Consider the following 12,007-nt stretch of genomic DNA (forward strand, 5'->3'; position numbering starts at 1 on the left):
GGAGTACAGTAAGAAAGGCACACAACTGATGATTTTTTTAAAACTAACTAGTTATTTTTTTTTATCACTTTTCCATTGACCACACTGGTAACTACTTCAGATATGGATAACAGCAGTTGGTGTTCCTGAACTCTAACCTAACTGGCACGCCATACAGAAGGCTATGAAAAGAAGCACCAGATACTTTTGTGATCAACAGCGGTGCTGTAATTGATGTAATTTAGTGATCACTAAATTAATATTAAGGTAAACTTGGAGTGTTGATAATCTTAAAAGTATACAGATAGAAATAAAGCAGTTACAATAAATCTCAAATTATGCACACAATGTTAATTGAACTATGATTAGCATTTTTATTGGGCTTGGCTCATGTGGTTATTAAACATTTTCTTTTGTTTGTGTGCTTGGAAATTGTATTTATGATCTGGATTAATTTAGTCTTAACGTTTCTCATTAAGTAAGTGCTTTTCAGTATTATCATGTACTTCTGGCCTAACAGTCACTATAGTTACTGGTATTCTGAGTGGTTTTGCCAAAACAATTCACCGATGTGTGCGCGCGCACACACACACACACACACATACAGATCTATTAAGTTAACAATAGGTCTGTTGTCTGTTTGAGGTTCATTTTGCTGATATATTCCCAGTTAGATTTTTTGGTTCCTGCTTGTTCTCTCACTTGATAAATAGTATACACAAATACTACTGTGACTTTTTTTTTGTTTAGGTCAACCAAATGTGATGGAATAACAAGTACATTTCCCCCTGAAATGTAGAGCAGTTTAAAATATGAATAAAGAAAATACATGAAATAAAGAAAACACTCACATATATGATGCCCAGCAGTACCTATAAAGTTAAATAAGTTAATTAAAATTAGCTTCTGTATAAACACCAGTAATAATAATCCAGTTCATATATTGTGCTAGAGATATGAAAGCGGCTTTTCTGCATTACTTTAGATATCTTAGTTTTTATGTGCATTTTTCTGACGATCATAATGTAAATGGAAAAGGGAATGTTTTTTGCGTTGCGTAACTTCTGCGTCGTGTAAGGAAAGCAGCGGAAACGGTGGTGTGTTCACTGCTCGGGGCTTTATCAGGACAGTTGAAAAACCGATAGGGGGGGTTTGTGCAGTCAGCTTCTGCTCCCGTCTGTCGGTGCTGAATCAGTTGCAGGTGTCTGTCTGACAGGTGAGTACATCCTATTTAAAGGAACCTAAATGAACGCTATCGATGATATTATTAACAATAATTACATTTGAATTATTATTAATAATATCGTAACTGAAGTTGTGAGTTAATCTTGCGAATACAATTTAAAATTGTAGCCTTATTCTGAACTGATCAGTAAGATATCCGTCCATAAATCATACGATAGCGTGATTGCATGGATGTGTTGCCTTTTTTCTGATCTTTCATATATTGTTAAATAAAACAGTAAAAATTATTTACCGATAAAATTATGGGTTTTAATGACTTCTTTCTCCATTGAGGGCGGACCATATGCTGAACAAACTAAAAGTAGTTCTGCACCTAATTTGATTGTTTTCAACGGCCTATTAATTAATATGTCACCTGACGGACAGCTGCTTTAATAACCAGTCACAATGTTATAAAAAGCATAATGTAGCCTATAAATGTTATTCTGATCGACCAATTCACGATGTCCAGAGATCGCTGTCTGACCTCACATTATTGACATATTTATTATAAAGAGGAAGAAGATGCTCCATGGGTCATAAAATAATATCTAACCGGGATTTCTTTACTTCAAACTGTCAGAGAGCTGCTTCACACTCAACAGGATGGAGCAGTCATACAGAAACTCTGAGTTTATTGAAGAAAACTTGGAGTCCCTGAGAGGACATGGGCAATAAACAAAAATAAAAATAAAAAAATATCTGAATGAAACATCCAGGTGGCTTCAGGTTCCAAAGCTGACAAAAGACAATTAATTTAATCTTAGAATTAATCGTAATTGTATATCCCGTACCCATAGAGCTGGCCAGGTGTTTGTATAAAAAAAACACTGGTGTACCAAAACTGAGTTTTCATAGATAATTTAATGATGACGACTTGCATGATGAAAAGCAGTTACGTCCTTATGATGAAGTCCCAGGTTAAAATACAGCTCAGCACTGCAGTTTCCCGTGTGTCAGATATCCTGTGCGCGTACAATGGTTTCTCATGAACACAGGAAACTCGTGTGTTAATTCTTATACATAAAAAGTATGCGTGTAGCAGTACAAGTATCTGACGAAGCAGTATTTACTTAAATGGCGCAGCAAACGCAGTGAGATTACAGAACCAGTAACTCAGTCTATTGACTCATCGTGTCTGACGCTCGGAGGGAGGAAGGTCTGATGGCCACAGGCGGGGATGACCTCTGGTGGCGCCCTGTGGAGCATCGTGGTGGTGCCCAACCGAGACATTATGGAGAGGATGGGAGACATTGTTCAAGACAGTGTGCAACTCAGACTCTCCACTGCATTACTAAAGAAAATATAAGCTAGTAAAATAAAATATGTTGAAAACAATTCAAAGAAACGGCTCCTAACCATTTAGACTTATCTGCAAAACTAATAACGTTTACATTTACATTGTGCATAACGCTAATTAGCAAGAACATGCTAAGGTAAATACTGAACATGCTAGTAATTAGAATGTTAGCATTGTCACCTTGAGCATTTTGATATACTGATGTTAGTATTTAACACAAAGCCTATGTGCCTATGTCTAGGCTCACATAGCTGTGAGCGTGCCTATAAACTGTATAAACCCCATCAGACTAAGAAATATTTTCATTTTAAAAAACACAAGGCAGCACAATTTACCTCCAGGTCTTCTCTTTCTTATTCAAATTGTCATCATTATTTATTTTTTATCATTGATAAAGTGATCATCGCCGGCTAAGTCATATAGCTCCAGGCATCCAGAATCAGCCAGCACACGTTTCTTCTCCATGAATGTTGTTTGTAACCAACAGTAAAATCTGTCATCACATCCTATCGGACGATGAGAAAAAATGGTTTTGGTTCAGCATCACTACACTCACTCACCTTTAATACACCACATGATCATGACTATACAGCAAACGCACAAAATTAGGTCCTTGTTTGTGTGGGGCATTTCATTGCTAACAATGCAAGTTTAGCTTGCTACTTGTCATAAAGTCAACACTGGCTTGTTTCCATCAGGATATTAGATTATTTAATTTATAGATCATTTGAGCATTGCTGTTTTTAGGTAACTTAACAACTTAAACAGTGATATCAATAATTATAACATTAGTTAAGACAACAATGCATGCTTAAGTAAACTCCTTTGTGAGCTCCATTGTTTGATAACAGTGACTGATGGGTAGTTTTGCTTACCAACAGAACGCCTCTTGGAAAGTGCTTGACTTCTTGAAGAGACTATCAACCCTCAGATGTATAAAACATGTGATTGGATCAGACCCGAATGTCTGAGATTCTTTCCTATATGCTGCTAAGTGGATCAGTTCTGTCATATGCAAACACGTTGCCACGCCTAGTCCCCTGAAGGCTAATCCCCTTTCTTCCTTTACCTTCATCTTCTGTTGTTAATCATGTCTGGTCACTGTCTGTAATGTCCTCACCCTGTGATCACAGCTGTATTAACTTATGATGTGGTCACTGCACCCTCCAGCCTTTTCCTCCCCTCCTGGCGTGGTTTCCACTGGAGCAGTTATCTCTTTGATCACTGTTATGCCACGTCCTTGCTGCTTCAGTTCAGCTTGAAAGATTAGTACTATGTGCATGTGCCGATTGTAACACCTGTCCCATTTCGCTGCAGGTGAGTCATGCCTTCTGTTTCTGACCGTACACATTTGGAGGATGTTCCTGCTCTTTGCCCACATGCAGCTGACCTGATGAAAGCTCAGGGTCACAAGTCTGCAGATGGAGAACAGAACAGTGTCAGTGATCAGGATGAATTATGCCATGGGAGAGTGGGACATGGTGAGAGTGAGCTGGACAGCAGAGAGGTGACCACTGGTGAGAGGAACTGGATCCGGCCTGATTTGCCCAGCAGATGTACCTGGAGGCCGGGTGCACCTATTTCAGAGTCGCCTCATACCCATCCAGCACGGTGAATGTCATAAATCAGTTCATTGTTGAATTAATTACCATCAGAAGCAGATTAGAAATTATGAGACTATGGACCCCTGGATGCAGACATGTTAAAGGCTCTTCTACCCCTGCTACAATGCACCAAAATGTTATGACTGAAAGAGACAAAAAATGACCACAAACAACATAGCTGCAGATACTCAGTAAAAGGATAAGGGTCAAGAGTATAGACACAGTCAGCAAACCCCTTCTTTTATCTGAGCTCTGTGACTGTATGACAAGAAATATTGATAACAGTAACTCTAAACAGTTACGTTCACGTCACGTTCCAGTTGCTCAGTATTTAATAGTTCACAGCTAATACATACATAAATTTACAAATACATTCAGTATATTTTGTAATCCATCCTCAGTGTTTTGGGGCTATTAATTTAATCAGTTATATGGCACATAGATAATATAAAAAGAGCTGAGTGAGCAGTGACTGCAACAAGGTTAGATATGGTGTGAGCATGTTTTCCACACACTGTCATTAGGTAAATGTGAGCACATATTGTGTTGATAAACAACTGATGGTGAATTTTTCTTGGATATTTTCTCTTCTATCCATCCCAGCACCAAATCCCCCAGCATCCTCCCCAACATCCTCTGGAAAATTGGAGACACTCCTCTGGTTCGTTTGAACAAAATTCCAAAGGAGTTTGGACTCAAGTGTGACATTTGTGAGTAAAAGCTTTCCCATAATTCCTGCAAAGCTAACATAAGACACACACATCCACACACGCTTGCAGAGAGACAGTAACTCCTAACAACAGCCAACTTGTTCTCCTTACTGGACCAGTATGGAAGTAAAGAAGTTTCAGTGTTGCCTGGATGTGATTGTAACTCAACAGTAACAGATTAGTGAAGGACTTCTTTCAGAGGAAAGGGCACATAGACAAACATAGTAACCTGATACAAGCAAGAAAAGAAGCATTAAAGTATCAAGTAGCTTTTGGCCAAATATGTGACTGTTGCGATTTTGTCTGAGGCAATGGGCTCCCGTGGAAGGGGAGGTGAGAATGAAAGACTTATTGTTCTTTTAGCCATCAGAACAAAGCACAGCCACAACTGAAGCAACACTTGAAAACATTAAGGGTGTTGCTGCATTAAGTGTTTCAGTACAGTATTTCCTCAGCTGCACCATCTTGTACTGGCAGCGCAGTGAGGTTTTTGGGTTCAGTGAGGATGAAACCTGTCAGAGTCATCAGTTTAAGCCTCCTAAGAAAAGCTCTTTTACGCTCCCTTTAAACCGATAAAAGTGAACTTTGTTCCAATGGCTTAATGAGTCCAAGGAACCCATACTTGATGCTTACATGTTTTTCACGTGATAGGGATTACTTGAGTTTACTCCAGAACTGTAGTTGCCTCAAATTTGTAGTAGTTGGCAGCTGTGTTCGTGCAGGAGCAAATTTCTGATTTTGTGTGTGAGAGACCTATGGACGACCCCACACTCCCCGAATAAAATGTCCAAAATCAGTTCGTTTCAGTCTTCTTCCATAATCTGCTTTTTACCAGTCTTTTGTTGCTCCTGTCTGAAATTTATAAGGTAAAATGTTGTGAACATTAACAATGGCTCTTTTTTATTCAAATGTCCCCGTAAGCCATGACGCTGTAATATTAAGCAAGCATGCTCAATAACAGGACCTTAAAACTGAAACAGCTGAATTGAATTGAACATTGAATCAGCTACATTGAATCAATGTCTTATGTGAGATGGGGCCATGCAGGAGTAGTAGTGTCATGTATGCTGGCAGACAAGCATGGTGTTAGTGGTACTGAAGTGACATTCGTAGGTATGTTTACATGCTGTTTAATGTGACAATACCTTAATGGACATCCAGCCAAACTCAGCATCAGGCAGACTTGCGTTGGTGGTTCGATCTCTGGCTCTGGCTGCATGCTGAAGAGTTCATATGAATGTCTGAGCATAGAAATATTGTTGATAGGAAGTGCTATGTGTCTATGTGTGTTTAACTAGTGTAATTCTGTGACAAAAGTCAAAATAAAACAATGCTGAATAAAGTTTACATACGGTCTATCACCTGAGCCATTCATGATGTAAATCAAACTACAACACACTCAGTGACACTACGTGACTGTTTTTAGTGGCCAAATGCGAGTTCCTCAGCGCAGGAGGCAGCGTGAAAGACAGAATTGGCCTGCGGATGGTGGAAGATGCTGAGAGAGCCGGGATTCTCAAACCAGGAGACACAATCATCGAGCCCACCTCTGGAAACACAGGTAGCTTACAGGGAAAAGTCATTAGAAAACTGCAGATCAGACTGATGATCATGACCATGATAATGTGCAGCATGAATGAACACTGTAAGCTGTATAAACTCTCCTGCCTGCAGGTATTGGCATCGCCCTGACAGCCGCAGTCAAAGGCTACCGCTGCATTATCACCATGCCTGAGAAGATGAGCATGGAGAAGGTACACAGCCCTTTTAATGATCGCAAATTTATCGGTTCATTACGGGACATTTGGTTAGTGAAACCTAATCTTACTGTATGGTTGTAGGTGGACGTGTTGAAAGCTCTCGGGGCCGAAATAGTGCGCACACCCACTTCTGCAGCGTTTGATTCACCGGAGTCTCATGTGGGTATGGCTTGGCGTCTAAAGAACGAGACACCCAACTCGCACATCCTCGATCAGTATCGCAATGCCAGCAACCCTCTGGCTCACTACGATACCACAGCTGAGGAGATACTGGAGCAGTGTGATGGTTTGTGCTGAACATACTTTTTATTTTTCTTTTTAAAAGAAATTTCAGACATACAGTATGTAGCATTTCCACATTAACATGTCTGAAAATGACTAGTCCGTTACTAAAAATGTTTCCATTAACGTTCAAATGTCAAATACATCATTTAATTCAAAGAATGGTCAGTTTATAGCCAATTGACCTTCATACATGTGTGGAGAAGTTTTATAGTAAACAAACAAACATTATGTTCATATTCAGTATTAATTCCCAAAATGCATCGTGTGTATCTTTAAGGGATTCGTCAGCCACTGTTTGCTGTTCTCCAATGATGAATCTCCCTTTGCATATTGGAAAACAAAATGTTCTTTTTCTTTCAGGTAAACTGGACATGTTTGTGGCTGGAGTTGGCACAGGCGGTACACTTACTGGTGTTGCTCGGAAGCTGAAGGAGAAGTGCCCCAATGTCAAGGCAAGACAGATCCCATTGTGCTTAAAAACCTCTTTAAATGCATTTTATTTTTCTAAATACATGAACCTGATTAGAGAGAGTTCAGTATGAGAAACATGTGATTTGTGACGCAGATGAGGTTACTATTTGTTTTTCTGCTCATTTAAATAATAAGACTGATATACGTGCTGCATTTTTAATCTTTATGATCCCGTGTTACCAGTTTTAATGTCGCCTTGTTTGTTTTAGATAGTTGCTGTGGACCCTGAGGGCTCCGTTCTCACTGAGTCAAAAGAGGACAGCGAAAAGAAGATGTCTTTTGAAGTGGAGGGCATCGGATACGACTTTGTCCCCACAGTGCTGGACAGATCTGTGAGTGTGCTTGTCCACATTTGAACATGCAAGTTCTGGTTTGTTTTGCACCCAGAGCTTTGCGTCTTTGTGCAGCCATCATGTGTTTTGTGTCATAACTGTTAAACTATTCTCACTTACAAACCTACGCAGCTTGTTGACATGTGGTATAAATCGACTGATCTGGAGACCTTCACCATGTCCCGCAAGCTGATCAGAGAGGAGGGCCTCCTGTGCGGTAAGTACACTGACCGAGTGGTATCGTTCAAGCTTTCTTGCCATTGTATATTTTATTGCACTTGTTGAAGAGGTCTTTAACGCCCTCTTTGTTAGCTCCCTCTAACTGGCCTGTTTTACTGGCAGGCGGCAGCTCTGGCTCAGCTGTGGCAGCAGCAGTAAAGATGGCTCAGCAGCTTAAGGAGGGACAGCGCTGTGTGGTCATTCTGGCCGACTCCGTCCGCAACTACATGTAAGGAACACTTTTATGAAATTACTGCTCCACTTGATTATTGATCTGATGCTATCAAACTTGCCAGTGCCTCAGTGTAATCATTTTGGGGTTTTCTTAAGGTCAAAAGGTTTTCAGCGTCCTGGCCAAACACCCCCCTCAGCCAGGATGCTGTCATCCAGGTTGGCTGCAATGACGTTCCCAGTCAGTCCTCTGAATTAATAAAACGTGACTTCGTCAAGCTCGTTGAATTCCCTCGGGGTTCATGGTAAACATAATTTTCATGTTTTTACTGACAGTCAACCTTCAGGCGCTACCCACGATGTGTTGATAATTTAAACCTTTTATGGAGATGTGCAAGATGTGCAGGTTTCACTCAACGTGAGTATCGTCACCGTTTATTTTACTCAGTCAGGAGCCCACTGACTGCCCTCCATCCCATGTTGTCATTTGCTGCCGGCCACCATGAACATACCTCCCTCTCCCCCACAAACCACACTAGCTCCCTTTGTGGTTAAGAGTGTCTGCCATGACCTTCCTATTCTCACTTAACACTTCATTACTCCTCTGGTCAACTCTCTCCTACTGTGCTCAACAGAGGAACTGTCATGTTGTGCCTCTCTCTCTCTCGACTGTGAAGCCTCAGAGGACTGGCAAACTTTGAAATGTGTTTACAAACAGCTGACATATTTCAGTTGCTGGCCTCACAGAAACCACAACCTCCAGACTGTTTTGTTATCCATTCAAACTCCCTGCTTTCTGTTTGGCTGCAGGTCAAAGTTCCTAAGTGACAAATGGATGTTTGAGAAGGGCTTCCTTGGCCCCGAGGCGCCGATGGATATCAAACCCCGGTAAGAAAATCAGCCATGAGAACTTAACAAAGTCAAATAATTCAAACCACAGGTTAAATAACTCATTTGTATAACTCTTTCTATCTCTTCAAGGTGGTGGAACTTGACTGTTCAGTGTCTATGCTTGTCTGCCCCCTTCACTTTGTTACCGTCAGTGTCCTGCCAGAAAGCCTCTGAGATCCTGAAGGAAAAAGCCTTTGACCAAGTCCCAGTTGTCGATGAGTCAGGGTATACCTCTTCAAAAATTTCTGTATATTGGTACTGTACTGTACCACCATGCAGATTTGCTGAAATGCAAACAGAAAACTCGTTATCCCCTTCTGTTGCGTGCACAGTCACTTTGTTAAACACAGTTTCCATTGATCATCTCATTATAACAGTTTTTTAACTTTTATTCAGACTCAGTTCAGTTTAGTCAATTGGTTTTTTTGTGGCAGTAAGTTTCAAATACAAATCGTGTTTTATTGTTTTATAGTCCATAATTAAAAATGTCTGATTTTGTATATTTTGTTGCTAGCTGAACATTTCTATAAATGTATGCAAGAGAATAAATGTCGGTACAAAAACTACAGTCGTAGATATTTCTGTATGGATGCAGACAGTAGCTTCGTGCTATACTCATGTTGTACATCATTGAAACCTGTGTCATTGCTATCAGAGGCTCAGCAGATGGTGGGGTGTGTGTTGTCTCTGCGGTGTTTTCGCAGTGTGATCCTGGGAGTAGTAACTGTGAGAACCATCCTGTCCTCTGTGTCGGCCGGGATGGTTGGACCCTCAGACGCTATCAGCAAGGTGTGCTGCAAACCTTTCAAACAGGTCAGTAACTGCAAACGCACGGCGTGCACGGCCACATGGATGGCAAACATGCACGCTGTACATTACATGCATGCAAAGTACATGTGAATCTAATGTCTCTACACTTGTTCTCCCAGGTACACCTCACAGACAGCCTGGGGATGCTGTCCAATATCCTCCAAACAGAAAACTTTGCCCTGGTGGTGCATGACCACACCCAATGTAAGATAGTATATTTTTAAAACATTTTCTTCGACTTTTTACATTTATTTGATGGGAGGTTCATAGGTGTCAGGAAATGAGGGCAGAATGGAAACTAACAATTATTTTCATTATTGATTTACATGCGGGTAAAAGTGGTTAGCACTGTCGCCTCATAGCAAGAGGGTTCCAGGTTCGAATCCTCCGGCTTCCTCCCACAATACCAAAAACATGCACATTAGGTTAATTGACTACTCTAAATTGCCCCTAGGTGTGAGTGTGAGAGTGTATGGTTGTCTTGTGTGTTGGCCCTGCGATTGACTGGCGACCAGTCCAGGGTGTACCCCGCCTCTCGCCCGTAGTCAGCTGGGATAGGCTCCAGCTCCCCCGCGACCCTGACGGATAAGCGGTATAGAAAATGGATGGATTTACATGCAGGTTATTTTCTCAAATAATGTGTAGTAAATAAAATGTCAGAAAATATTGAAAAATGCCCATCACAGTTTTCCAAAGCACAAGCTGGTGTGCTCATTTTGTCCAACCAACATTCCAAAACCCAAAAATCACATAAGTCAAAGAAGTCTTTTTCAAACTCTATTTGTGTGACATATTGGATAATGTATTCACTTACCGATGGGCAATTCGATGAAAAGATGGACACCACTCTCATATCTGTATGGTATTAAGAATGCTTCAGCCCAGCGGACACTTCTCTCAGCTTAGCACAAACTCTGGAAATGGGGAAACGGCTAGTCTAACTCTCTATAGCTCACCAATTAATGTGCTAGTTTAAAACAAGTGTGAAAAGATCAGTTTGTTGTTTTATGTGCTGGACTTTTTCTCAGACATGACGTGTCCCTTCCTGGAGTCTCCACGGGTTGCCTGGCAACTGCTCAGAGCCAAGAAATAGTCCGACACTTAATCCCTGCATGAAACGTTGACTTATTGTTTTGACTTATTGTTTTCAAAGTCTGTTTTTTGTACGAATTAAACAAATGTAATGTAATCAGTAAGCTTTAGAGGTGCTGGTCGAAACATTTAGTCATGTCAGAGTAACTGCAGTGTACTGTTTCTACTCTTCAGATAAAACTGATGGGTCAGCTTGCCAGAGGCAGACGGTGTTTGGCATCGTGACAGCCACTGACCTCCTCAACTACATCACTACACACGAAGGGTAGGATCGCCCATCAGCTGCGCGCTCGCTGTTGGAAACAATGTCTCTGTCATCCATTTGTCTTTCACACATGGACGATAACAAGAGACAACAAAAGCACCTGTGGTTTAGTCAATGCAGGAATTTGGGATGACTGGGGGAAAACTATGTAGTGAATTTAAGTTGAATGATTATGATTCATGTCATAAAAACACAACAAATAAGAGTTCTCTGATGCTATCGTGCTGACCTGTATTTAGCTAAAATTCAGCTTGGATCCTTTTTTTTTGCTAGTTGCACCAATGGATTGGCCTGTCAGCCAAAGTCTGAGCAGCACCAGCTGCGATCATGTCTGTTTTCAGTGTTTTCGTGGCTACTTCTGTGGATTCATCGAAATCGGTTCTGTCATGGAAATCGAGTTTTGTTGTGGAAATCTCTATTTGAAATAAAAACCTGTCAACCTTTGTTTTTCTGTGTTTTATTATCTTTGTAAAGATATGGAGCTGAATCTGTAGAGCCAAATCAGGGCCAAAAGTTTCATCAATTTGAAAAAGTGGCATAGAGGTTGGAGAAGCGGCTTGTGATCGGAGGTTCACCGGTTCGATTCCCCTACCGGATGGGCAGGAAAAATTTGGGTGTGGTGGAGTGATTAATGCGAAAAATGCCCCCCCTCGTTAGCCAGCTGATGTGCCCTTGAGCAAGGCACTTAACCCCCCAATATGCTCCCTGGGCGCTTGATGCTGGCCACTGCTCGTGTGTGTGTTTCACTGCATGTAATTTGCTGGGTGTTGCATGTGTGTGTTCCACTAAGGATGGGTCAAATGCAGAAGACAAATTCAGTGTGTGTATGTAAAAACATATATACTGTCAATAAAGTGATTGTTAATTCTTAATTCTTCTTAATTAAAAATGATT

At 40.9% G+C, this 12,007-nt stretch overlaps 1 protein-coding gene across 1 annotated transcript; it reads left to right on the plus strand.

Annotated features, from left to right (window-relative positions):
- Positions 1-154: 154 nt before the first annotated feature.
- Positions 155-11,766, plus strand: cbsb (cystathionine beta-synthase b). The gene is made up of 15 exons (XM_046404508.1): positions 155-1,195; positions 3,821-4,114; positions 4,711-4,817; positions 6,244-6,378; positions 6,492-6,571; positions 6,659-6,863; positions 7,223-7,314; positions 7,543-7,665; positions 7,798-7,882; positions 8,008-8,113; positions 8,866-8,943; positions 9,037-9,171; positions 9,651-9,759; positions 9,876-9,960; positions 11,023-11,766. The coding sequence occupies exons 2-15, from the start codon at positions 3,828-3,830 to the stop codon at positions 11,115-11,117; spliced, it is 1,722 nt and encodes a 573-aa protein (XP_046260464.1). The 5' UTR covers positions 155-1,195; positions 3,821-3,827; the 3' UTR covers positions 11,118-11,766.
- The last annotated feature ends 241 nt before the right edge of the window (positions 11,767-12,007 follow it).

This window comes from Scatophagus argus, chromosome 11, assembly GCF_020382885.2.
Source record: "Scatophagus argus isolate fScaArg1 chromosome 11, fScaArg1.pri, whole genome shotgun sequence".
NCBI lineage: Eukaryota > Metazoa > Chordata > Actinopteri > Scatophagidae > Scatophagus > Scatophagus argus.